We start from the raw sequence: 26,784 nt of genomic DNA, 5'->3' as shown, positions 1-26,784 counted from the left end.
GGGGATATTTTCTTCCTCTCAGGGATCATGAAAAGCATCCATGACAGTAAGGGGGTGGGTGCTGTCATTGAAAAGGCAAGGCGAGCAGGGAGAGTTCTATTCAGGTCAAGGGCTCATGCCTGCCCAGGTTATGGGCTCGAGCCCCACTAGGAGGCATGCAAGAGCTGGCCAATCCATAATCCTCTCTCATGGATGATGTTTCTATCTCTCTACCTCCTCTCCTTTCCTCTCTGAAATCAATAAAAATACATCTTAAAAAAAAAAAGTATGTGTCTATCATTTTACTTTTTTAAAAAAAATCATTGATTTCAGAGAGGAAGGGAGAGAGAAAGAGAGATAGAAACATCAATGATGAGAGCGAATCGTGGATTGGCTGCCTCCGGCATATCCCTCACTGGGGATCGAGCCCTCCACCCATGCACATGCCCTTGGCCAGAATCAAACCTGGGAAGCTTCAGTCCCCAGGCTGACACTCTATCCAATGAGCCTACAAGCTAGGGCTATCATTTCACTGTTTATCCAATCCCATAGGTCCCCCCCACCACTCCCCACCCCACTCCACCCCACCTTTGCCTGCCTGCCTACCTCCCTCCCTCCCTCCCTCCTTTATTTATCACCAGTGAATTGTCTGTAACCCGCTTACATCTCCTCCTTGGATTGTCGTGTATAAAACAAAGTGCCACCCTGGCCTGTTTGGGTCAGTGGGTAGAGCATCGGCCTGAGGACCAAAGAAGTCCTAGGTTCGATTACAGTCAAGGGAGCAGGCCCGGGTTGGGGGCTCGATCCCCAGTAGGAGGTGTGCAGGGGGCAGCTGACCCGACGATTCTCTCTCTCATCGTGGGTGTTTCTCTCTCTCTCTCTACCTCCCTCCCTCTCCCTTTCTCTCTGAAATCTATGAAGACATATTAAAACACACACACACACGGACAACAACAACACAAAGGTATTATTTATTTCACCTCCATGGAGTAAAAAGTATACTTTTTTAAAAAATATATATTTTATTGATTTTTTACAGAGAGGAAGGGAGAGGGATAGAGAGTCCGAAACATTGATGAGCGAGAAACATCGACCAGCTGCCTCCTACACACCTCCTACTGGGGATGTGCCCGCAACCAAGGTACATGCCCTTGATGGGAATGGAACCTGGGACCTTTCAGTCCGCAGGCAGATGCTCTATCCACTGAGCCAAACCGGTTATGGCAAAAAGTATACTTGTACAATGTTTTGTACTTGTATTTCATGCTATTAAAACACAGAAGTTAAAACGGGGGATTTGGAGCAGCGGTGAGAGGATAAAACAGAGGGATTGACCTTTGCTGTTTCAAAAGGGCAGCTGCCGCCCTAGCTGGTTTGGCTCAGTGGATAGAGCATCGGCCTGCGGACTGGAGGGTCCCAGGTTCCATTCCGGTCAAGGGCATATACCTTGGTTGTGGGCACATCCCCATTAGGGGGGTCGGGGGGGAGTGCAGGAGGCAGCTGATTGAGGTGTCTCTCTCTTTGATGTTTCTCATTCTCTATCCCTCTTCCTTCCACTCTGTAAAAAAAAATCAATAAAATATATTTTTTTAAAAAATGGCGGCTGCCAAGTCACTGGAGCCAAAATGGCGGCTGCCTCCTTGCACTCCCCCTGACCCCCAACACTGGGGATGGAGCCCACACCCCAGGCAGGTGCCCTTCACTGGCCTTGAACCCGGGACCCTTCCGTCCACAGGACGACTCTCTATCCGCTGACCCAAAACCAGCTAAGGCTAAACTCCCGACTTTGACAGAAAGGATGACTCCTTTATTCCCACACAACTGTGGACGATGAAAGGGGCCACATGCTAACCCCACGAGCTCAGGGAAGGCCTGCGCGGCGGTCTTGCAAACCGAAAGGCCTAAAGCCACCGCAGGGATGGTCTGAAGGGAGACTGTTACTAAGAGCAGTTGTGGGGGCTGGTCGCGTCCGAGGCTGGAGTCTTCCCTGACAAGGTCAGTGTTTACCTTAACTGAACCTATGGTCCTTTTGCATCTAAGTCAACATACCTCTGAAATGTCAGAGGAACTTGTAACATCCCGCCGTCCCCGCCCCACCCCGCCTCCACCCCCTTCCCCTCCCCCCACCCCACCCCACACAAGCAAATGCGCCTGGGGGCTCTGCAGGACAGAGACCATAAATTCCTTCATGGCTACTGTTATCACGTGTACTGTTGCCTGTGAACTATCTATCCTGCACCCACCTAAGGAAAAGAAGTAGGTGTGGCCCTGGCCGGTTTGGTTCAGTGGGTGGAGCCGAAGTCAGCCTGCAGCGGACCTTAGGGTCCCGGGTTCCATTCGGGTCCAGGGCGGTGCATGCCCACCCAGGTCATGGGCTCCAGCCCCACTCGGGGGCGTGCAGGAGGCTTCCAATCCAAGATTCTCTCTCATGGATGAGGTTTCTATCTCTCTCCCATCCTCTCTGAAATCAATAAAAATATATTTTACAAAAAAGAAGTATGTGTCTATCATTTTACTTTTTATCCAATCCCAGAGGTTCCCCCCACTCCCCACCCCCACCCCCACCCCCTTTGCTTTCTCCTCCCTCCCTCCCTCCTTCCCTCCCTCCCTCATATGTCACCAGTGGATTGTCTGTAACCTGCTTACATCTCCTCCTTGGATTGTCATGTTTAAAAGAAAGTGCCGCCCCGGCATGTTTTGGTCAGTGGGTAGAACATCGGCCTGGGGACCCGAAGCATCCGGGGTTCCATTCCAGTCAAGGGCGCAGGCCCGGGTCACAGGCTTGATACTCAGTAGGGTGTGTGCAGGAGGCAGCCGATGGGTGATTCTCTCTCATGGTAGATGCTTCTATGGCTCTCTCTCCCTCTCCCTTCCTCGCTGAAATCAATGAAGATATATTTTTTAAAGCCACACAAATGTATTATTGCACTTCCATGTAGTAAAAAGCATACTTGTACAATGTTTTATACTTGCATTTTGTGTTATTAAAACAGTGACGGGCATGGGGGGAAGGGGAGTGCTGGGCCGCCCCGGGGGCGTCGGGGGGGGAGGCGGGGAGGGGGGGCGCAGCGAAGATGCTAAACTTCTGCGGGAGGGGCCCGGGGGAGGGGCGGGGGGGGGGAGCCGGACTGCACCAGGAAGAGCATGTAGTCAGATTTGGCCTCCTTCAGGTTCTGGAGGGATCCTGCCAGATGCCAGGAGTGGGTGGGAAATCGTAGGAGAGCAGACTTAGAAGATAAAACACCTGAACAACTAAATAAACATTATGGATGATGTGCCAAACACTCTGAGACCTCTGTGATCTGTAGAACTAGTCCTTATAGGACAGTTCTTCGAGATAATGCAATACCAACAATAGGTGATCTTACCAGTCATTTGAACAATCCACATAGTAGACACAGAAAATGAATAAAAGAATTGAGCGAAGATGAAATCAGGACACGGAAACAGGAAAAAATTGACGAAACTTCTGAAAGGGAACAAAAACAAACATAGAGTGATCAGAACTCCAATACAGAAGGGGGTGAAGAACAGGATGAAGACATTTTACCTTTAACCCTTGAAGAGAAAGTAAACAAAAGAATACTTTAAAATCTTTATTTGAAGTTTTGATTCTTATGGGAAAACAAAACATAAGTCTAGATCAGCGGTTCTCAACCTGTGGGTCGCGACCCCTTTGGGGGTCGAACGACCCTCTCAGAGGGGTCACCTAAGACCATCGGAAAACGCATCTATAATTACATATTGTTTTTGTGATTAATCACTATGCTTTCCTTATGTTCAATCTGTAACAATGAAATTGGGGTCACCAGAACATGAGGAACTGTATTCAGAGTTCTTGGCATTAGGAAGGTTGAGAACCACTGCTCTAGATGGACATGAAGCTGATGAAATCCCAGAAGGCCTCTTCACTCCAGATGACTTTCAGGCAGGCAGGCAGGCAGGCAGTCAGGCACTGTCGGAGTGCCGGATAAATTCTGGTGAAGAGGTTCGCTCTGAGAAAGCCCTTTGAGACCACAGCAGTCAACGCACCATTCTGTTCAAAAGTACAAGCAGAAGCAGATGCTAGAGATCCGTGAGAGCCGCATTCGGGGAAGGAATGCTCAGGGGAGTGAGAGACTCCCCCTTCTTTTCCATGGCCACTGACAGACGGACGCACGCACGCACGTAGTGGACACAGCAGGGGAAGAGCACCTGCCCACGTTGGTGAGGTTTGCTGACAAAGCTCGTGACCTGAGAGAGGAATCTGTGGGTTTCCTGCCTTCTGAAGCCGCTGCCGAAATTTTGGCTATGACGTTTCACACTACGAGACCCGAGAAGTGGGGATTACGCATGGAATATTGTCATGGCCAGGCTTACATTGTGTCCAGTGGATTTCCTTCCGAAACTAAAGTTGTTGCTTCTAGACTTTTGGAGAAACATCCCTCCCCAAGTTGTCTACACACTCTGCTCTTCCCTGTGCCTGAAGTACTCGGTCGGCAAAATCGGTGCCGGTCACGGGAGCGTCTGTTGCATTTGGAACAACTGAGGGAGTTTGATCTTTTTTCCACCCGTCACCACAACTGCTTTTAGAGCTTAACAGTGTCATTTCTGTCCTCTTTCAGAACAATGAAGAAAGCGGTCAAGAACTGAAGGAAATTTGCCATTCTCGGTGGACAGGCAGGCGCGCACGATGCTTTTGAAATTGCAGTGGAGCTCCTGCAAGCACTTGTTTTCTGTGTAGGTGTGAGGCCCCCAAGAGGGACCCTCACTCTGTCCCACAGATCGACGGCGACCCCAATCAACCGCAGGAGACGTCACTTGATGCAAAACGCAAGAGGCTTTATTCTTTATTCCAGCGCGCTGGGGCCCAACCCGTACTCACACAAGAGCAGAGGAGTTGTGCCCCCAGCAAGGGGTTTTTCAGCTAATTATATGCTAAAATCACACATCAGGGAGGGGTTGCATGCAGGAGGGTAAGAGGCCAAAAGGGTCTGGTTTGTGTCTTGATAGGGATAAGGCACTCCTTACAGTCTGTTCCTCTCAAGGTTGATTGAAGCTGGGTTTACTCAACCCATCCTTTGTTGGGGCTATCTCCTGTAATAGCCTTGGGGAGGGCGTCATTCCCTTCCGTTCCTATCTCTAGCGTGAGAAACCTGGGGAGTTGAGATAAAACAGGCAGCTAGTCCTGGCAGCTGGGCTTGTGCAGTTTGTAACATTCTTTTATTCTTTCATTCCCCCATTTGCTTTTTGGTAAGTTCTAATCATGGAACTTCTGTCTCTAGACATTCCTCTTCGAAACTATCTCTCTGGCGGAGAGACTGGTATTGCTGCCTGAGCACTAGTACTTGAAAGGTGACCAGTCGGTTTAAGATACAGGGCCCAAAAGTAAGAATTAAAAGCAATATAATAAGAGGACCCATAAGGGTGGATATGAGGGTCCACTGAGTCCTAGACTTCTTTATTTTGCCTGGGCTGTCTTAAGCCAGGTGTGATGAAGCCAAGTCGGGATCCCGTCGACCTGACCTCCGTGGGGGTGGTCCTTTCAGTCCTTGGGTGGCAAATTTCTTTACCCAAACAGTGTCACCAGGTTGGAAGGGATGAACCGGATACAGGCAGATCATCTTGGACGTGCTTCTGGTCTGCTTGCTGGGTAGACTGTAAAACCTGAAAGAACTTGAGTAAACTGGTGAGATGAGTAGTACAGGGTCTGGAAGAGTCACTAGAATCTGTAAAGGCCCCACTGGTTTTAGGGCAGCCTCCTGGGCTGCTTTGTCTGCAGCCTAGTTCCCTCCTGCTTCTGGGGAGTCAGTGCCAGTTGACCCAGCGTCCTTGCTCTGCTCATGTCTGTCTAACTGCTTATTATATTACCTCAAGGATCCTGGCTCTGAATTCTTTCAGGGAAAATGGGCGTTGAATTCTCTTCTGTAGCTGCTTCGTGCTGAGGAGGGACAGAAGTTTCTCTCAGAGCCAAGAGATCCTTGCTATCTGTCAGAGGGACGATGAGGCCTGGGCACAGAAGGAGGTAGGCTTGTGACCTGGCAGAGACAAACTGTAACAAATGGTCTGGTGGGAGGGAAAGAAAACATTTCAGTTTTAATAACCTCTGTTGAAATAGGATTTTTCTCCTTAAAACTCCTCTATGGCTATCAAAAAGCCAAATCAAGACCAATTTATCTACTGTATTCAATTTGGCCTGATGTTTGCATAAATACAACAAGAATGGTAACTGACTACCTGTGCTGGAATTTCATGATTGAATCTTAATGTGCCCCGTAAGGGCCAGGAAGCCAAGCCATCCAGCTGCCATCAGGCCTGCCTGCTGTATCTGCTGTGTTAGGTGAATCCCTCACCTGTAGCAACTCCACCTGAGCCCACGCTCTAGGCTTTAAGGCCCATCTCAGTAGCCCTCCTACTCGTTGCGGCCCAGAGTGTGTGGGGGTTTCGCAGGGATGCAGAGGCATCTTTACTGCTCCCCTTCTACTCTTACCAACCGCCAGTGATGGTAGGGCATGGGCCTGACGCTCCAGCGCCAGCCATCTTCAGGGCTCCCAAGCAGGATACCAGGCTTTTCCTGTGGCACCTTTTTTTGGCTTCAAGTCGTCAGAGGTCAGACAGGTTTCTTTAAAACATGATACTCCAGTCAAAGTTTTCATTAAATAAAACCACTACTGGAAACTGGTCTTATTGAATTTATGCAAAGAAATGTATTGCCATGACTTATTAAGCATTGCCAAATTTTGGAGGAATTACATAAGGAGAAAAAGCCACTGACCTGCCTTAACATCTTCTGATTTTCCTTGTAACTGTTAGATCTCTTTTATCATTCTTCCTAAGTACTTTGGCATAACTATTTACCCTCTGTTTAGGGAGGCAGAATGTAAATTATTTACTCTTTCTGACCTACTGGCCTGTATCATTTGATTAATTTTCTTTCAACATTTCTCTTCTCCTTCTTATCATATACACAACCTTTTTAAATTTCATACTTTCAAATTAGCCTTTAAACCTTCTTTCTATGTCTTTTAAAAATGCATAACCATGCCTCAGACCTTCTACTCAGTAATTCCTTATTCTTAGAAACCTCAATCCTTTAATGATTACCATAAAATAAACAGCCAGTATTTCTTAGATTACTAAAACCAGGTGCTTCCATCCTTATGCAATTTCAAGTATACTGTATTCGTCTAATTTAGTCTTGAAAGGGTTAAAGAGAACAAAACGGGGCAGAGAGAAACTTACTGAGCTTAGCAGCTTGCGGCCTTGAGTCCAGCAGATTAGTAAAAATCAACAAAACTTCTGGTCTGCTTTCCCTGCCGACGGCCCCCCTCTTTTCTGTATTAACCATTTCCTCAGCTGCTCTCCCTCCTAGATTTTCACTCAGGTACCCGTCTGACCAAAGTTGTGGAGCCACACAAAGGAGAGGAGAGGGCAGGCCCCCTCCCTCCACACTCGCACACTTTCACCAGACATTCATTCAGCAAAGGCATTTAGCTATCACAACACACAGTTTTTCTTCAAGGTCCCAAGTTCTCAGCAGTTCTGGAAAACCACACCTGAGGCTGGCAAGCAGGTTTGACCCAGCCCTTGACTTTAAAATGACCATAATGCTTAAAGGAGTAGTTTGAGTCTGTCCCATAGCGTAAACAAAAGAACACAGACACCAAACAAACAAAGACACCTAAGAACAGCCTTCCGACCCCGCGGAAGAAAAACTGAAAACAAAGCAAATGGGGGCTTTTACACCCCCCCATATGGGGGCTCAAGGCGTCCCTTGACTCCTCCTCTACCCTTGGGGCGTCCCCCAGGGCTGCAACCTGTGGTCCTCCAGGCACGTCTACCGACCACTGTTCGGCCACTCTCACGAGTGGCCGAACGGCTGCCAAACCGAAAGCACGCACTCAAATCCAGACCACTTGACAAACACAAGACAAAGACAAACAACTCGGGGTACCCCTTCTTACCTCCAAGGTCGGCTCCGCGGATGAGGGGTGGTCGTCTAATCCCAGACGAGCCCCCAAATGTGAGGCCCCCAAGAGGGACCCTCACTCTGTCCCACAGATCGACGGCGACCCCAATCAACCGCAGGAGACGTCACTTGATGCAAAACGCAAGAGGCTTTATTCTTTATTCCAGCGCGCTGGGGCCCAACCCGTACTCACACAAGAGCAGAGGAGTTGTGCCCCCAGCAAGGGGTTTTTCAGCTAATTATATGCTAAAATCACACATCAGGGAGGGGTTGCATGCAGGAGGGTAAGAGGCCAAAAGGGTCTGGTTTGTGTCTTGATAGGGATAAGGCACTCCTTACAGTCTGTTCCTCTCAAGGTTGATTGAAGCTGGGTTTACTCAACCCATCCTTTGTTGGGGCTATCTCCTGTAATAGCCTTGGGGAGGGCGTCATTCCCTTCCGTTCCTATCTCTAGCGTGAGAAACCTGGGGAGTTGAGATAAAACAGGCAGCTAGTCCTGGCAGCTGGGCTTGTGCAGTTTGTAACATTCTTTTATTCTTTCATAGGCGGTGCACAAGAGGACACACATAGTAGATGGGAAAACTGTATAGCGGGCCGAGCATTCCCACTCTGCAGTGCAGCAACAGATTTTGATTTCGTTGTTACCATTGTCATTCTTTTTTTTTTGATATATATTTTATTGATTTTTTACAGAGAGGAAGGGAGAGAGATAGAGAGCCAGAAATATCAATGAGAGAGAAACATCCATCAACTGCCTCCTGCATACCTCCTACTGGGGATGTGCCCGCAACCAAGGCACATGCCCCTGACCGGAATCGAACCTTGGACCCTTCAGTCCTCAGGCCGACACTCTATCCACTGAGCCAAACCGGCCATGGCTACCATTGTCGTTCTTAAAAACGTTCTACCTTTGACAAGAGCCTCTGGGAAAAATCTCCAGGGTCAGACCTCTGATGTCTTCTTTGCAGCCCGCCAGTAGCTGGACCTGGGTGCTGCGTTTGCTACATGAAGTGATGGAAGATATTGAAGTTTATCGTGAATTTCGGTTTGAGGAGGCCACCAATCTGGCAACCACATTTGCTATTTCAGATGAAGCTCTCTGGGAAGTTCCACAGAGCTCAGTGAGGGAACCTGGAGTCTCAGGCGACCGACCTCTGAGAGGTGCTAGAAAGAGCCTCTGACTGTTCCAACAGTGGACCCCATTGTTCAGGAACTGAAAGAGGTAGTCTCAGAACAGCACCCCAAAGCTCTTCGATGCTGATCTCTGGTCCCCTCTGTCACGGGACGGATGAAATTCAATACGCTGGAGGAGCACCAGGCTGACACGTACGGCAGCGACTTACCCAATCCCGATGCACTCTCAGCTGTGCTGCATTGTTGGAGAATCAAGTGGAAACCCAGAGGAAAAGATACAGAGCTTCCATCCACCATGCATGAAGCCCTCCACCTGCCAGACATCAAGTTTTTTCCTCATGTTTATACGTTGGTTGCTAAAGGGCCTACGAATTCTCCCTGTGATGAAGGTTGAGAACGAACGCTATGAAAACGGGCGAAAGCGTCTCAAAGCACACTGGAGGAACACTTTGACAGGGCAAAGGTCAAGTAGCTTAGCTTTGCTTAACATGCAAAAAAAAAGAAAAAAAGAAGAAAAAGGGAAAAAAAAGAATAAGAAACAAAAAATAACTAACAAAACAAAACAAAAACAACACTCCTTAAAAAAAAAAAATCCTTAGAAAACACGGTTATCCAGCCTTTCAACGCGCTGATGCTTTGGCAAGACCAGATAGCCAGGCCTAGACTTGGTCACTGGGCGGGGGCCTGGACATCCATCCAGAGAGGGAGGGGGGCGGAGGGGGCCGACCCGCCCTCTGCTGGTCGAGAAGCGCCAATGAATTCCTCCCTCCGGGAAGGCAGAGCCAGGTGATTGGACTTCCCAGTTCTGGGTCGGACAAGCAGGAGACACTGTCCGAGAACACAGAGGCTGAAGGGTGCTCATGGATGCCGATGGACCATTCAAATGAAGACGTATCTGTGCCTGACTGCGGATGTACACACACACACACACACACACACACACACACACACACACACGAAACCATGTTCCGCTATCCCCAGGCTGCCAAGTCCTCGCCATAGCCCCCCACTACCCCAGCCGCCCCTCAGATGGGCGAGAGAAAAGAAGAGAAGAGCGACTTGGGAGCGGTTTTGCTCCTTGGCGAGGATTGTTCCGCACTGGCAGGCGGGGGCGGAGCCACGGACAGGCTCTTCCACTGGGAATCCACCAATCACACCGCCGCAATGGGCGAGCGGCTCTAGCGTGGCTTCTGATTGGCTCAGACCTCCCGCCTCTGTATATATGAGTCTCCCTCACTGCAGCCCAGGGCTTTGTTGGTAAGACAGCCGACTCCACAGTGGGAGGGGTGAAAGAGACTTTTTTAAAAACGATATAGGTGGACTGTGCTGGCTGTTACACGTGGAGGCATGGAGGAGTGCACTTGCCTCTGCGGCTTCGGCTCTTCGCGAGGATATCGGTGTCCTCAGAAAGGCCAGCGCCCATCTGAGACAGCAGCAGCCGAAGGCAAGCGGAGTCCTAGGAAGCGCCCGCGCCCAGCTGAGACAGCAGCAGCCGAAGGCAAGCGGTGTCCTCACAAGCGCCAGCGCCCAACTGAGATGGCAGTGGCAGAAGGCAAGCAGTGTCTTCAGGAGTGCCAGGGCCCAGCTGAGAAGGCAGCGCCCGAGGGCAAGCCGGCCCCGGCAGAAAAGCACCTCGAGTCGGGCGCCGCAACACGGTGCTGTATGGGGAGTGGTGGAATCGCGAGCCCCATGCCGCCCCCGCACTGCTCTCTGCAGGACCTGCCTGTGGAGATGCTGGTGGAGATCTTCGCCTCGCTCCCCAGCACCGACCTGGCCAGCCTGGCCCAGGCCTGCACCAAATTCCGCCACATCCTGCGCACGGACAGCATTTGGAGACAGCGCTGCCGGGAGGAGTTTGGCTTTCTGGAAAACTTGCAGACACCAGAGATGATGGGTATGTCTTATCGAGAGGTCTATGCGAAGATGTTCCCATACAGAAACATTCTGGGTTTGTGGCAGCTAGATAATGCCTATAGAAGACTGCTGAATGTAGTGGTGGATGGCTTAGGCATTACTGGTTGGATGTACAGGCCTTCCCTTAACACCCATGTGGACGGCCCAATGCAATTCGAGCCCTCCTTTAGAATTCGCCTGATGGAGAGGAAATCAGCCACGGTGGAGTACATGGACGACTTCTACAGCTTTTCCCACAGCCGCCACATGCAGATTCAGAAGGACAGGTTCAGCATCCGGTGGATCAAGAGAGACCACCGAAAGGATCCACCGACACGGCTTAGGGGGGAACGGGGGCTGGTACTGTCGCGGGAGGACAGACAGCTATATGACTCCCTGACCTACCGTCGCCTCTACCTCCCGCCGAGCCACCCGGACGACCTCATCAGGCCAGGCCTCTTCCAAGGCAGATACGATGGCTTTGGCCTCATGATTGCCATGCTCAGCTTCCATGGGAAGTATGCCAGGGTCACGAAGATCACAGGAGACTTAATCTGGACGTTAGAGATCCACCTCATGCGCCGCATCCATCTGCCAGATGGCGAGATCTTCCGCAACTTCAACGAGCTCTCCCGCATGGTCCTGGAGATTGAGGAGCAGGTGATGCGGGAGCAGCAGCAGCCTCAGCAGCAAGCAAACGGGACTGAGGAAAGCGAGAGCCATGGCTGGCAGAGCCCTGCCCAGCCCAGCGTCAGGGAGTCCTGGGCTGCAGCTTCAGAGGAGCAGCCTGTTCCGTTTGTTCTGCCTGTGGGCACACTCACAAGAAACAAGAACTACCCCCGAACCTGCAGGATGTGTTTCTATGGCGTGCACATGCTTACCTTACATGGTTTCGCTGACCCCAGGCGTTGCCCTGGAGTCTTCATCCTGTTCGATGAGAACCACTTCGGGTTCATCAAGCTGGAGGAGAAATACTTCATCCTGTTAGGCAGAGTCCAGAACACCTTCCAGAATGTGGAGGCACCATCCCCGCAGGCCTTCCTGGAGATGCTCTCCAACATTCAGTCTGGACCCCCTGGGAGGAGCAGCTTGCATGCACTTTGAAGATTTCACCATCTGACCCAGTTACCCACCTTTGTTTGTTTGTTTCTTTTTAATCCTCACCCGAGGATATATTCCCATGGATGTTTAGAGAGGGTGGAGGAGATTGGGAAAGACAGAAATCATCGATGGGTGAGAAACACATCAGTCATTGGCCTACTGCCCAAGCCCGGACCAAGGCATGGCTGGGTAGGGGCCAGCAACTGAGGTAGAAATAAACCTTAGACCAGTGGCCTCAACCTTCCTAATGCGGCATATATAAAACCATACACATTTTATTCGAATAAACTCCTTTAAAAAAAAGAAAACTCCTAAAAAAAATCCTGTAAAAACCTCCTTAAAAAAAACAAACAAACAAACAAAAAAACACTCCTTTAAAAGAAAATCCTTTAAAAAAAAACAAACCCTTAGAAATGACATTGATCCAGCCTTTTAAAGAGCAGACGTTTCATCATGCCCATGTGTCCTGGCCTGGACTTGGTCTCTGGGCGAGGGCCTGACCATCCATCCAGAGAGGGAGCATGGGGGGAGGGGGGTCGACCAGATGGCCCAGCCCATGCGGTGCCAAAGAGCTTATCCCGCACTTTGCTGGTCGAGAAGCGCCAATGTAAGCCACCTTCCTGCAGCCACCTCTGGGGAAGGCAGAGCCAGGTGCCTGGACTTGACCCGAGGGGGGAAGGACAAGCAAGGGGCGCGCTGTCTGCCAGAAAGCCGGGGCTGAAGGGTGATCATACATGCCGACGGACCATTCAAATCAAGAAGTGTCCGTGCGTGACTGCAGATGTACACACACAGACACACGTGCGCACACACACACACACACACACACACACACTCACCTACCCCCACCCCCCCCACACACACACACACAAGGGAGCACAGGTTCTGCTATCAATACTTCTAATGAGTGACCCACGTCTAGGAGATTTACTCTGGCTTTTTTCCTTGTGGCTTGTCCCGGGCCCACCCGAGCCTGTGTAAATATGTATTGTCCCCTCTTCCACCCAGAATACGGCGACGCCGCCCCACAAGGCATGGAGACGGAGCCCTGTGGGCCTCCTTGGGCACTTGCCCCATCTCCCCAGCCCCCCCCCCCGCACCCCCTACCCCACAAAAAAGACAGGGAATCGCTTCAGCGGGCGAGTGACGCCCTCTACAGGCCCTGAAGCGCAAGTGCAAGTCTCCTCCCCAAACCCCACCCGCACCCCCTTCCGAAAAACTTGTCTGGGGAAGGCAAAGCCAGGTGTCTGGACCTCCCAGGTGTGGGTAGACCCGAGGGGTGGGGGAAGGTCCAGCCAGGGGCGCTGTCTGTGAGAAGGCAGGTGGCCTCTGTGCGTCCTGAGCTCAGAGGTAATATACAAATCCATACAGATTTTATAGTTTCTATCCTTTGATTTATGTTCATTTTTATGAGATATTGTCGTAATATTTTTCTTCTTAGATATAGTCCTTTAGCTCTTTGAACATATATAAAATAAGGGATTTAAGGCCTTTGTTTAGTGAATCCAATATCTGGGTTTTCTGAGGTACAGTTTCTAAGAAACTGAGATTACACATATATATTCATTATCACCTCCCAGAAACATTAAGCGTATATGAGTCATAATTTATTATTTCTTTGCATATCTCACAGTTTTTGTCGAAAACTGAACATTTTTACTAATATAAGTTGGCTACTTTGGAAATCAGATATTTTTCCCTCATCAGGGCTGTTGATTTGGTTGTTTGTTTGTTTGGTTTTTTTTTTAGAGACGTCTCTGAGTTAATTATGTAAAGTCATTTTATCATGTGTGGTCACTGAAATAACTGTCTGGCTGTCAGCCAATGACTGGACAGAGATGTTCTTAGATGCCTGCCAGTCTTTGCCAAGGAGCTCTGTATGTGTTCGGGGACATGCCTTCAAAATTCACCCAACTACATGTTAGCCTTCACTTCCTTTTACACACTCTCCAGATTAATTGTAAATGAGACTATAGGACATTCTTAGTTTTTTCCAGAGCATGCACATGGCCCACACAGGTACACAGCTGTACACATGTGTGTAGCATTCTCCATTCCCAAACATATGTTGTAGCCATTCAGTGTCCCTTAAAGATATCTCATTCTATAGCTTTTCCTTTTAAGCTTTTGGCTAGTTTATTATTTACTCCAATTGTTATTGATCTCTTCAGTATTTAATAGTTGCTTCTGGCTGTTTTGTTATATTTAAGAACGGCCACTGATTGTTTTGTGAAAATGTCTCTGGGAAAAGGCTTTTTGTGCTAACCTTATGTAGTAGTGCTATAGTACACAGGTGATTATGTTCTCTGAAAATACAAATTGTTGGGTATTTTTTTTTTTAATTCTTATGCCTTACTGCACTGGCTATAACACTTCCACTAGAATGTCAAATAGGTGTGGTGCTAAAGGCCATCTTTACTTTTATTTTTTCTGATTGTGGGATAAGGAATTCAGTATTTCATCACTAAAGTTGATGCCCTCCATGGTATTTTTGTAGAAATTCTTTATTTAATTATGGAAGTTCTCTTCAATATTCAATCTGCTGAGAAATGTTTATATCAGCAATGTTGAATTTTCTTAAATGCCTTTGTTTGCATCTATTGAGTCAATCGTGTGATTTTTTTTCATTTAGAACCTTAGTATGGTGAACTAAATTGATTTTCAGATGTTAAACCATTCTTTCATTTCTGGGTTAAACCTCACTTGAATATAAAATATAGATAGATAGATAGATAGATAGATAGATAGATAGATAGATATAAATTTAAGAGTTTCTGTGTCTATTATGTTTTCGGTTAATTGCTTTGCAGTTTCCTTTCCTTTCTGGTTTGTAATATCTTTGTGACTTTTTGTTTACATGTTTGAAATAATTGAACAGTGAAGCATTTGATTCTGGAATATTATTTATAGAAAGACTTTTAACTATGCATTTGACTTATTTAATACACATGGAGCTATTCTAGCCATCTCTTTCTCTTTAACTGAACTTTGGTAGTATGTCAATTTTGTGAACTATTTCATTTAAATTTTGGACTGGCTTGTCATAAAGTTTTTTAAAATAATGGGAGGCCCTGACCGGTTTGGCTCAGTGGATAGAGCGTCGGCCTGCGGACTGAAGGGTCCCAGGTTCGATTCCGGCCAAGGGCATGTACCTTGGTTGCGGGCACATCCCCAGTGGGGAGTGTGCAGGAGGCAGCTGATCGATGTTTGTCTCTCATCGATGTTTCTAACTCTCTACCCCTCTCCCTTCCCTCTCCCTTCTTCTCTGTAAAAAATCAATAAAACATATTTTTTAAAATAAAATAAAATAATGGAGGACTCCAAAGAGTTTCTCTTCTAAGAATTATAACTACCTCATTGGATTAATAATTATACTAAGTTTTTGAACACAAGAATAGACATGCTATCATCATATTGCCCAAGAGAACAATGATGTTATCACATGATGTATAGTCTCTGAAAAATTTCACTATACGTTCATGAGAAAACGAAAATTTAAAAGGCATATGATGTCTTAGAATTATTGTGAAATTGGTTTTGTTTTCGCACAGCCACTTAAAGGATCTCAGGTACAATCAGGGTTGCATAATCTGAGGGCTGCTGTGTAATCCATCCATCGCAGACACTGTCATCACTGTTCATGAAGATATTAGACAAGAGAGCTAGGAGAAATCCTGCCTTTATTTTGCTTCCTCAAAACGCATATCCAGTTTAACAATACATAGCCAAAATGCAGGTATAAAAAAATCACTAGTTTTAGTTGGTTTTAAGTTCAATATGAATTAAGTGTGATGTGGCTACCACATTCCCCACCTCCCACCAATACTGTTTCCTGACTGTGGGAGTAGTTGGCAAATTTAGATGTGAAGTATAAACGGATAAAATAACAATTTGCAAAAGATGTTACATTTATGGTGATAAGGCCTTTTTTAGATTATAGTAGACATCCTATATGGCAATTAGAGAGAATAAAGTGGAATTAGTATGTTTTAACCTAGGTAGAGTCACAGAGAAGAAGAAAAAGTTATCATCTGGATTCTTTGTTTCTACAACAACTTAAAATTGGTATTTTTGTTGCTATGATAAAAATATCTTAAGTGCTGATGTTAATAAAGCAATTCTGGTAACATATATGATTATTTTATTGTAATAATCTATCATACTTTATTCATTTGACACACTGAGGTAGATAATTAGGATCTCAAGTTTTCTCCGTTTAACTGCTGTCTAGATTTCACTTATTTGCTTTCTAACCACTGAGTGTTTTAATACCTATTTCTGAGAATCTAATATTGTATAAAATGAGGGAAATAACCCTTGTATGCTAGCAGATTATAAAGGGTAATTTGAACCTTTGAACATTTTTATTACTTTGAAATCTTATATGAAAGTTATTTTCTTTTTTATTTTATTTTATTGAGTTTTACAGAGAGGAAGGGAGAGGGATAGAGAGTTAGAAACATCGATGAGAGAGAAACATTGATCAGCTGCCTCCTGCACACTCCCTACTGGTTATGTGCACGCAACCAAGGTACATGCCCTTGACTGAACCGAACCTGGGACCGTTGAGTCTGCAGACTGACGCTCTATCCACTGAGCCAAACCGGTCAGGGCTGAAAGTAATTTTCACATGGCAAGCATTAATATTTATCAAATGAAAAATATGTTATCTTCACACAGGCTCCTGTGAATAAAAAAGAAAAAGCTGCATCACCGTGTTTTCTAAGGAGTCCTTTCTTTTGTTGTTGTTGTGGGCATTTTTTTTAAATTTTTTTTTTTAAGGAGGGTTTTTGGGGGGATTTTTTTGTGTTTTTTTGTTTGTTTGTTTGTTTGTTTGTTTGTGGTGGCTTTTTTTTGTTTTTTGTTTGTTTGTTTGTTTTTGGTTTGTTTGTTTTTTGGCCCCTGGGACGTATCTCATCACTGGACTTGTAGGGTCTCTTGATTTTCCAGAAGGTTCTAACAACTCTGTGTTTAGAAGGCCTTCGCTTCCTTCCGCCTTCGATGTTCCTTATGTTTACTTCCTTTACCATCTCCTGCAGCACTGTCGCTCTCCTTCTCTTTTGACTTTGTACTATCCTTCCGATTGTGGCTGTCTCTTGTTGAAAGCTTTTCTGGAGAGTTGCTACCACCTATGTTTCGACTTCTATGACTTTGTCCACCCGAGTAAACTTCTCTGCGTCCCCTTGTCAGGGGAGAATTCCTGATATGAGGTGGTGAAAAGCTCTCTGGAGGAGAGTTATCTCCATTTGCTGATGCTCGAGGCTGTGCTCCAGCAGCATAACCTCTGTAGTATCTGTCATCCCACTCAATGTATTTTCTCTCGCACTCTCGGTAATGCTCATTCTTAAAGGGATCTCTAAAGTCAACACTCCTGCCATAGTAAGCTTTTCTGTCATATGGTGGTGGAACTTCTCTGTATCTATTAAAATGTGCACGTCCTGTTTCCCCTTGTGGTACAGTCTGCTTATTTGGAGGCTGTCCCCTAAATGCTGGAGGGGACCTTGGTCGCGAAGGACATGGCCTATATAGTGGTGACCTTGACCTAGATCGACAATATCCATGAGATCTAGACCTTGGGCGGTGATTTCGACTCTTGCCTCTGCCCCTTCTGGGGTATGGAAGTGATGGCGAATAGGAGCAAGATTGCGAGCGGCTAGATGATCGGGGATAAGAAGGTGACCGCGTTGAACCAGGTCTTGATTTAGGGTAAGTAGAAGGACTTCTGGAGTATGCGGAACCACCATAGGGATATTTAGACTCTCCTTTTAGCCGTCGCTGCTCTCTATAGAATCCTTCCCTGGGCCCAAGTGGTGCTTGTGTTGTTGGGATGGTATTGGAATGAGCAGTCTGCACTCCTGATGATCCCCAAGGCGTTGACAAATTGGCCGGCGCTGGAGGGAACCCGGGGGGAGGGACACTATACCCAGCAGGTGGTGACTGTCCAAGCAAAGATGGGGTTCCAAGCACAGGCACCGGGTAACCTTTCTCCTCCACAAGGGCAGTCATTGCTATTGAAGAGGTTCCCTTTGAATGCTCTGAGGCAAGGGCTGCGGCTGACACTATTTTATGATCGGAATCCCGGAAAGGCCCATCTGATTTTTCCCAGTGGACTGAGATGGACACCGGTGCAGTTATATCAGGTCCAGGCACTGGGGTGGATGAATTTCCGGGCACAGCAGGGGCTAAGCGAGACTGATTAGAAGTTAATGAAGATGTAGAGGGAGCCGGGTGGCCTGATGAAGACGTGACTGGAGTCATCGGAGGATCTTGCTGTCTTGATACTGGAGATCTCATCAGAGGCTGTAGATTCCGCTGAATGAGAGGTCTCGGAGGCGGTATCAGGGGTGGTGGTGGGGGTAACTGTTTCCGCAGTCTTTTTGTATAACCACAAGTTCCATTTTTGAAGTTAGTAACAGCCTGTCGCAAGAATTTATTGGCAATTAAAGCATCGGGAGAGACATCGTGTTGATGACACGTTGGACACGTATGGTCCTCTGATTCCAAGAGCGCTGTTCTTATACACTCATCACAATAGCTGTTTGCACAGCAGGGAATGATAGCGGCATCAGTCACGATGTCTTTGCAGATGGGACACAGCAACTCGTCTGGGATAGGGTCGTCCTTTTCAGAAGACGAAGAGGGCTCCTCTGGAAAGAAAGGTGGCCTTTCTTTCTTCCCAATTGCATATGCCTCTGCCTCTATAGTCGGTATTGCGTATGTTCCAGTGTTGGTGAGCTTTGCACCTTTCATGTTGGGATCTTTCACTTCCATCATGAAACTTCTGGGGATTCCAGTGCTCTTTTTAGTCCTAGGGCGAGGTTCGAAGCGTTCATCCCCGTTGGTTGGGCAGTTCTTAATATAATGGCCGGGTCTACCACAGCGGAAACAGGTATAAGATGGAGGTGGTGGACCTAGAGGCTCCTTCACGTAATTGACGGGGCCGTTCGCACGGCCAGATTGCGCCATCATGGCTTTAATTTTATCTTCTTCAGAAGCATTGGCTTCAGCCAGATTGGCAGTCTGCGTAAGCTGGGCCAGAGAAATAGATGCAGAAGAGGCATCAGTGACTATTGAAGTGCCCATCACTGGTTCCGAGCGACGTCTAGCGTCCGCCTTGCTTGTAGATTTCACACCTCCAATAGGAATTCTTCTAACAATTACAGATACATTCTTAGGAATCAGAGCATTGTCATCGGTATATTCTTCCTCGGTCTGCGCGTTGCTGATCTGCAGGTCGCACTTGGCAGCATTCAGCTTCTCTCTGCCCATAATCTGCTTCTTTAGGTCACGGAGGGAGATGTGCCGCCCATCAAAGGTGGCGATGGCATAGCTGAGTTTGGAAGCGAATTTATAATGCACACAGGCCATGGTGCCAAAGGACTCCTAACTAAGGACGGGCGTGGAGACGTGGACGCGCTCAATATATGTATATTTGTCAACTGAAGAGCAGAATATGCCCATACACAGAACACCCGCAAGACACCCAGGGACCGCAGGCCTCGGGTTCAACACCCCCACAGACAGCAGGGGCGTGAGCACCGCAATCCAGACCGGCGAGCACGGAATCACTTAAGGTGCAGGAGGGTGGACCAGGGCGGGAGGGCCAGGGGCTCCGCCAAGGGGCACTGCGTCACCACCAAGCCGGCAGCGGGCCTCCACCGGGCTCCGGGCACAGCCGCACCACCCAGGCCCCGCTGGCGGGCGGCCTCAGGCCTCGGTGGCCTGTCACCGCCGCTACCGAGGCTCCCGGAAGCTTCCCCACCCGAGTGCTCCGCGCTTCTCTCGCCTTCCGCTCCCTTCGCCTCTAGTCTCAGGACAGCGAGAACAGGCCCGGAAACTGCGAAGACCAGTTCTTCCTTTCTGTTCTGCCCGGTGCGGCTCCCGAGATGGCGGGGTCCAGCGCCAACAGGTCCAGGGGTTCCCAAACGTGTGGACGGAGTCGGCGAAGAAGAAATGACACGGAGACAGCGTTCAGTTGATCAGCAGCCTAGCCAGGTTCCAGCCAGGTGCTCCAGCGGCTTCTATGTCCCGGGATCGGTTCTTGGCGAGATCTCTCCCCTGAAAGCTCTCTTGGAGAACGAGGACGACGACCAAGACAACAAGCCTAGGGCTGAGAAGCTCTGCAAAGAAGACGCTGCTTTCTTTTATAGGCCCAGAGCGAGGTGGGAGGAGCCAAATCAGACGCCCGCTCCACCAATCAGCCGCCACCAGGACTGAAAGCGTCACCGGTTGGGCGTCAAGTTTAAGGTGGGGGTGCACATGTTCCAAGCTAGGCCCGGCAAGGCATTCACCGAAAGGACCTCAAGGAAAGGTTCTGTTGAATGTGGCTGCGCCTGGTATTTATTCCTCGTAGGGAATCGGCCGGGCGAGGGTGGGTGTGTGTGTGAGGGGGAGGGGGGCGTGGGGGGCGGGGGGTAAGGGGGTAGACCGGAGACGCAGACGCACCGAATGAAGCTGGCCTTGGAGGTCATGGGAGGCAGAGGCTGAGGCTGAAGTTGATGTGAATAAAATGTGTATGGCTTTGTATATTAGCTCTGAGCCCAGGACGCCAGAGGCCACCAGCAGTCAAACAGCCCCAGCAGAGAGTGGTGGTATAGATGTCTCTGGATCTGTCCCTGTTCCTCAGTCTACGTTGTTCTCTATATTCCACAAATGGGTGAGTTCATGTGGTATTCATTTTGCTCTGACTGGCTAACTTCACTTAGCATAATGCTCTCCAGTTCCATCCATGCTGGCAAGAATTCCTTCTCTTTTTTTTTTTTTTTGTTTTTCTTACCTTTTTACCGCAGCATAGTATTCCATTATGTAGGTGTACCACAGTTGTGTGTGTGTGTGTGTGTGTGTGTGTGTGTGTGTGTGTGTGTGTATGTGATATTAGGGTTTGGCCCCGCCCTGGGGGGACCCAGGTGCCAAGGGCACCTTGAGGGCTTCCTGTGTGGTGGGAGCAGGGCCACCTTGTAGGTTACATTAATCCATTTCTGGAAGAGGAAACTGAGGCTGAGGCAGGTGAAATTAATTTGCATAAGCGGGTCAATTATCAGGAAGACCGGAAGCTGGAGGTGAAGAAGTGGAGGGCCAGGGCGAGGGTACCCTTCTGAACAGGGTGAAGAGTGGGAGCCTAGGGAGAGAAGCCATCTGTCTGCAGGCAAACAGCTTAGCCCTACCGAGGGAGGGCATGACTAGTCCGAGTCTGTGGGGCCCTGCGTAGCTGGGTCTGAGCGAGGCCTCCATCACTTCTTCCTGAATGAATGGCTGAATGACCTTGTGCTCACCAAAACAGGCGGGCGGGACTTGGTCTCTGGCGGGGACCCGGCCACACACAGAGAGAGGCTGGGTCCACCAGATGGCCTGGCCGGGACTTGGTCTCTGGCTGCCGATCAGAGTGATTGGCGGCGGGACTTTTCTAATTTAACTTAATTTAATTTAATTATTTTATTTTATTTTTTCATTTTATCTTGTATATTTTATTTATTTATTTTATTTCATTTTACTTTTATTTTATTTCATTTATTTTACTTTATTGTATTGTATTTTATTTTATAATTATATTTTCCTGGCCCGGACTTAGTCTCTGGTTGTGGATCAGAGTGATTTGGGTTGATCCGGGGCGAGGCCAAAAAGCAAATAAATGTTGACAGACAGAATACTTTGTATTTTATTTCTTTCTTTATACCAATAGCTACAGGCCAGAACCACCCCACCGTCTGCCCAGCCCCAGCCCCAGCCCCAGCCCCAGCCCCAGCCCCAGCCCCAGCCCCAGCCCTCCTCTGGCTCCGGGCAACTCAGCGGCAGCAACAGCCAAAGCTCAACAGCCACGCAGCCATCGACTGGGGGAAGATGGCGGAGCAGTGGCTTCAGGAGAAGGAGGCTGAGCGGCGGAAACAAAAGCAGCGGCTGACACCTCGGCCACACCCGGCCCTAGGAATGAAAGCATCCCATGTCTATTGCTGGCGATGCCACCCTGCTCTCGGACGAGATGGATCAGTAGGGGCCCTGCTCCCAGGACTCTGGTTACCTCTGAGGCTGGGAGATGCTCAGAGTATTGTGCGTGACTGCGGCCATTGTCCTACTCATTTTCAAAAAAAAAAAAAACTTGCTAAAAAATATAAAAATAATAAAAATAAACCTCCTAAAAAAACACTTTGATCCAGACTTTCAATTCGCCGCCCTCTGCTGTTTGAAAAGCGCCGATGCAACCCCCCCCCAACCCCTCACACGCCCCCCCACCCCGCGCTGCAACCTCCTCTAAAATAAAGTAAAATAAAATAATAAATAAAATAAAATAAAATAATAAAGCCCCGCCGCCAATCACTCTGATCGACAACCAGATATACAAAAGCATACACATTCTATTCACATCCACTTCAGCCTCTGCCTCCCATGACCTCCAAGGCACCCTTCGTTCGGTGTGTTTGCGTCTCAGGTCTCCCCCCCCTCAGTCACACACACCCCCGCCCCCCGCCCCTCCCTTCGAGGAATGAATACGAGGCATCTCAGCCACTTTCAGGAGAACGTGAGACGAGACGGAGAGAGTAGGGGGAGAGGGAGAGAGAGAGAGAGACAGTGATGTGAGAGAATCATGGATTGGTTGCCTCCCAAAAGCACTTTGCCCAGAGCCAGGATAGAACCTGGTATGTGCAACCACCTATGTGCCCTTGACCCGGAATCCCTTGACCCAGAATGGAGCCCTCAGCTTTCCATTGCCTGACGCCACCTCTCTCACCTACTGAGCCACACCAGCAGGACGCCGTTTGTCTTTCAGGTGGATCTTGTCATGTATTTATACTTGAAGAGAGTATCGCCAGTTAAGGGTGCTTGCGCTGTTATGGTTTTCTGAGTTTTAGAGCCCTCTGTTTCTCTTTTATTTTCCTGCTCTCTTGTCCTGTATGTTGAGGACTTTCTGTAGTGCTCTGTTTGAGTTCCTTTCAGTTGTTTCTCGTGTACCTCCTGTAGACTTTTGGTGTGTGGTGACCTGGACTCCTGACTTAGGACAAATAAACAGCCTCTCCTCACATTGAGGCGATGGCCTCTCAGGCAACCCTGCCGGGCCTAGCATCCCTCAAAGATGGCCCAAGAGCCCGTCCCGCCCTCTGCTGGTCGAGAAGCGCCAATGCAAGCCACCCTCCTGCAGCCAGAGCCAGGTGCCTGGACTTGACCCTAGCCGGGAAGGACAAGCAGGGGCCGGGGCACGCTGTCTGCAAGAAGGCCGGGGCTGAAGGGTGCTCATGGATGCCGACGGACCATTCAAATCAAGAAGTGTCCGTGCGTGACTGCGGATGTACACACACAGACGCGCACACGCACACCCACACACCTACCCCCCTCCGCCCCTACACACACACACACACACACACACACACACACACACACACACACGCACACGCACACGCACACATACACGGGAGCACAAGTTCCGCTATCAAATGAGGAGCCCACGTCGAGGACATTTACTGTGGCTTCTTTCCTTGTGGCTTATCCTGGGCCCACCGGAGCCTAAGTATGTATTGTCCCCTCTTCAACCCAGAAAACGGTGATGTCGCCCCGCAAGGCGTGGAGACGGAGCCCTGCAGGCCTCCTTGGGCACCTGCCCCATCTCCCAAGTACTCCCCAAGCCCCGGGAATCGCTTCGGCGGGCCAGTGGCGCCCTCTACTGGTCCTGGATCGCCAATGCAAGCCTCTTCCCACCCTCTAACCCCCACCCCCCACTCACCACAGGCACCCACACCCCATTCCGCAACTTTCTCTGGGGAAGCCAGAGCCAGGTGTCTGGACCTCCCAGGTGTTGGGAGACCCGAGGGGTGGGGAATGTCCAGCCGGGGGCCTTGTCTGCGAGTAGCCAATTGTAGGACACTACACCCATACCCATTAGCAGTCACCTCCCTTTCTCAGTGCCCATCCTGTCCTCCCGCCCTAGCCCCTCCCAGTCACTGGTCACTCATCAAAGTGATGGAGCCTCTGTGGCAATTGTGAAGTTGTTCTTTGGGGCAGTAGTCACAAAGCTAATGAAACGGAGTCCTTGTAGCGTGGTGAAGGGAAGGGCCCTGAAGAACTCTGGAGGGCTGATCTGAGTCAGCCCTCCAACTGCTGATGTGCAGGTGAGGAGAGCACAAGGTCATTCAGCCATCCCTTCCAGAAGAAGTGATGGAGGCCTCGCTCAGACTCAGCTCCGCGGGGCCCCACAGACACAAATGCAATAAAAATAAATAAATAAGACAGTAAACCCGCAACTGTGGTATGTGTTCCATTGTTCACCCAATTTGTTGGCAAGTATCTCTATTTTCCCCCTGGTACAGGCCTGTCTCGGCGAGCATCAGGGCTTTTATTTTCCTTCAGTACAGCATCATTATCTTCCTTGTCTTCACCCTCACCTGTTTTTATTTCTTCTGAAGGCGGTGGTGATTCCTTTGCTAGCTTTAGCACCATGTTTTCGAGATATTCTGGCAAACTTTTGAACTGCTGTTTGGTTGGCTGGAAGAAGTGAGGGCTTCTTCGTGCTAACAGTCTCAGGGCTCTCCAACCATAATTTGGATTGTTCACAACCTTATATTCATTTTCAATCATGCTTTCCGGGTCTGCCTGTTCAATGGCTTCTTCAAAGAATTCCTCCAAAGTTGGCAGATAGCCTGCTGGGTTTTATTCACAAGCTTCCATATTATCCGGGCAGAGATCCCAAAGGCTTGTTAACGCCTCCTTTCCCTTCAGAATCTTTTTGTTGGGCCCTTTCCCCAGGAAGGTGCTGTTCTCTTTCGTACTGCTCTCCTCGGCTTAGTATCTGATGTTCTTTCCTTCACAAAACTTGGGCAGCCTTCATTTTTCCACGAGTTCCAGTTTTCTTCAGTGTTTAATATATGCTCTACCATCTTTGAAAATCTCTCTCCATCGGGTGGGTTTTCAGACAGCAGTTCATAAACTGATTTTGTAGTACCTTCAATCCAGAGTGACTGCTCATCAGTTAAAACATCCTTTGAACTTTTGGATTTCACCTGTCCCTTGAGATGTTGGAATAAAATGAGATACTGCAGTAGAATGTGTCGGTGAAAGTTACTGTCACTCAGTTGTAAACCCAGCAACTTTTCACTTGTTAAAAATTTTGCAACGTATACATGTTCTCCTCCTGTTTTTAATTCTCCCATCTTTTTCCTTGAGGCCTGAGTGTCATCTAATTTGTAATTCTTGAAAACAGCCAGGACTTCCTCTGAGTACGTGAGGAAAGTTTTCCATGAAATCTTCTCATAGCATTGCACAGGGTTCCTGAAGTAATCCTGAAGTGACCAGAATTTTCGATACAGGCTGTAATCCATTGGAATGGAGCAAGTTGTTGGAGCTTCGTCATCACCCATTTCACCTTCATCTACGTCCATTCCATCTTCTCCGACTTCAGCGTGCTTCTGACCCAAGGTGCTTTCCTGCTCATTGGTATTGAAAACGGTGACATTTTCCAGATTAAACTGACTCTGCAAGTTAAGACCGGATCTCTCAGATAAAGGGAAAAGCCTGGCCAAAAAGAGTTGAATTCGTGCACGCAAAACTGTGTGCTGGGATTTTGATAATCTTCTTAAGAGATCATTGCACGTACGTAGTAAATAATTTTTCCCAGCGGAATAGAATGTATTTGATCTCCAAGTAGCAACATTTCTCTCCACAAACGTGAATGTTGTGTCACACTGATCCAAAGGGAGACATTCCAAAACGTCTCCCAACAATACAGAAGGTGTAGATGCGGTGCAAATACCTTCAGTTACTCCCCCAATAGCAAGAGAAATAATAGCTAAAACATTTTCACACGATGAATGGTTTATAATTTCTTCTTGCAGAACACCTCTGAGAGCTTGGTCAAGGGTACATTTTTTTTCATCTTCAGTTCCAGGTAACTGGCTGAAGGTATTCAACAATGGCTTGATATTTTTGTTGTTCAGAGCTTCTCTGGTAGACTTCGTGAACCGCGTCCGCGCTTCGGGTACACTGAAGCGTGGCCATGTAGGAGACATCTTCTCGGCCGCGCGTGTTGGTGGGGTCGAAGCCCAGCGGGTCCGGGGGTTCCCAAACGTGTGGACGGAGTCGGCAAAGAAGAAATGACACGGAGACAGCGTTCAGTTGATCAGCAGCCTAGCCAGGTTCCAGCCAGGTGCTCCAGCGGCTTCTATGTCCCGGGATCGGTTCTTGGCGAGATCTCTCCCCTGAAAGCTGTCTTGGGAGAACGAGGACGACGACCAAGACAACAAGCCTAGGGCTGAGAAGCTCTGCAAAGAAGACGCTGCTTTCTTTTATACCCCAGAGCGTGGTGGGAGGAGCCAAATCAGACGCCCGCTCCACCAATCAGCCGGCCCCCCCCCCCCCCCAGGACTGAAAGCGTCACCGGTTGGGCGTCAAGTTTAAGGTGGGAGTGCACATGCTCCAAGCTCGGCCCCGCGCGGCTCGCCCCTTAAGGTGGCATTCACCGAAAGGACCTCAAGGAAAGGTTCTGTTGAATGTGGCTGCGCCTGGTATTTATTCCTCGTAAGGAATGGGCCGGGCGAGGGTGGGTGTGTGAGGGGGGGGAGGGTTGTGGGACGGGGGGATGGGGGCAGGGGGTAAGGGGGTAGACCGGAGACGCAGACACACCGAATGAAGCTGGCCTTGGAGGTCATGGGAGACAGAGGCTGAGGCTGAAGTTGATGTGAATAAAATGTGTATGGCTTTGTATATTAGCTCTGAGCCCAGGACGCCAGAGGCCACCAGCAGTCAAACAG

At 48.8% G+C, this 26,784-nt stretch overlaps 2 protein-coding genes across 2 annotated transcripts; both read right to left on the bottom strand.

Moving 5' to 3' along the window:
• Window positions 1-16,727: 16,727 nt before the first annotated feature.
• Window positions 16,728-19,423, bottom strand: LOC132236639 (E3 ubiquitin-protein ligase RBBP6-like). Its single transcript, XM_059699731.1, is given in 3 exon segments — window positions 16,728-16,739; window positions 16,977-17,044; window positions 17,047-19,423. Coding segments are annotated over 3 exon segments (2,457 nt in total).
• A 3,789-nt stretch (window positions 19,424-23,212) lies between these two features.
• Window positions 23,213-26,054, bottom strand: LOC132236638 (THO complex subunit 1-like). The gene is given in 4 exon segments (XM_059699730.1): window positions 23,213-23,250; window positions 24,281-24,337; window positions 24,340-24,786; window positions 24,789-26,054. Coding segments are annotated over 4 exon segments (1,797 nt in total). The 5' UTR covers window positions 26,044-26,054.
• Window positions 26,055-26,784: the final 730 nt, after the last annotated feature.

Source organism: Myotis daubentonii, chromosome 6, assembly GCF_963259705.1.
Source record: "Myotis daubentonii chromosome 6, mMyoDau2.1, whole genome shotgun sequence".
Lineage (NCBI taxonomy): Eukaryota > Metazoa > Chordata > Mammalia > Chiroptera > Vespertilionidae > Myotis > Myotis daubentonii.
The sequence above is the reverse complement of the archived record's forward strand: the minus strand, read 5'-3'. Positions and strand labels throughout refer to the sequence as shown.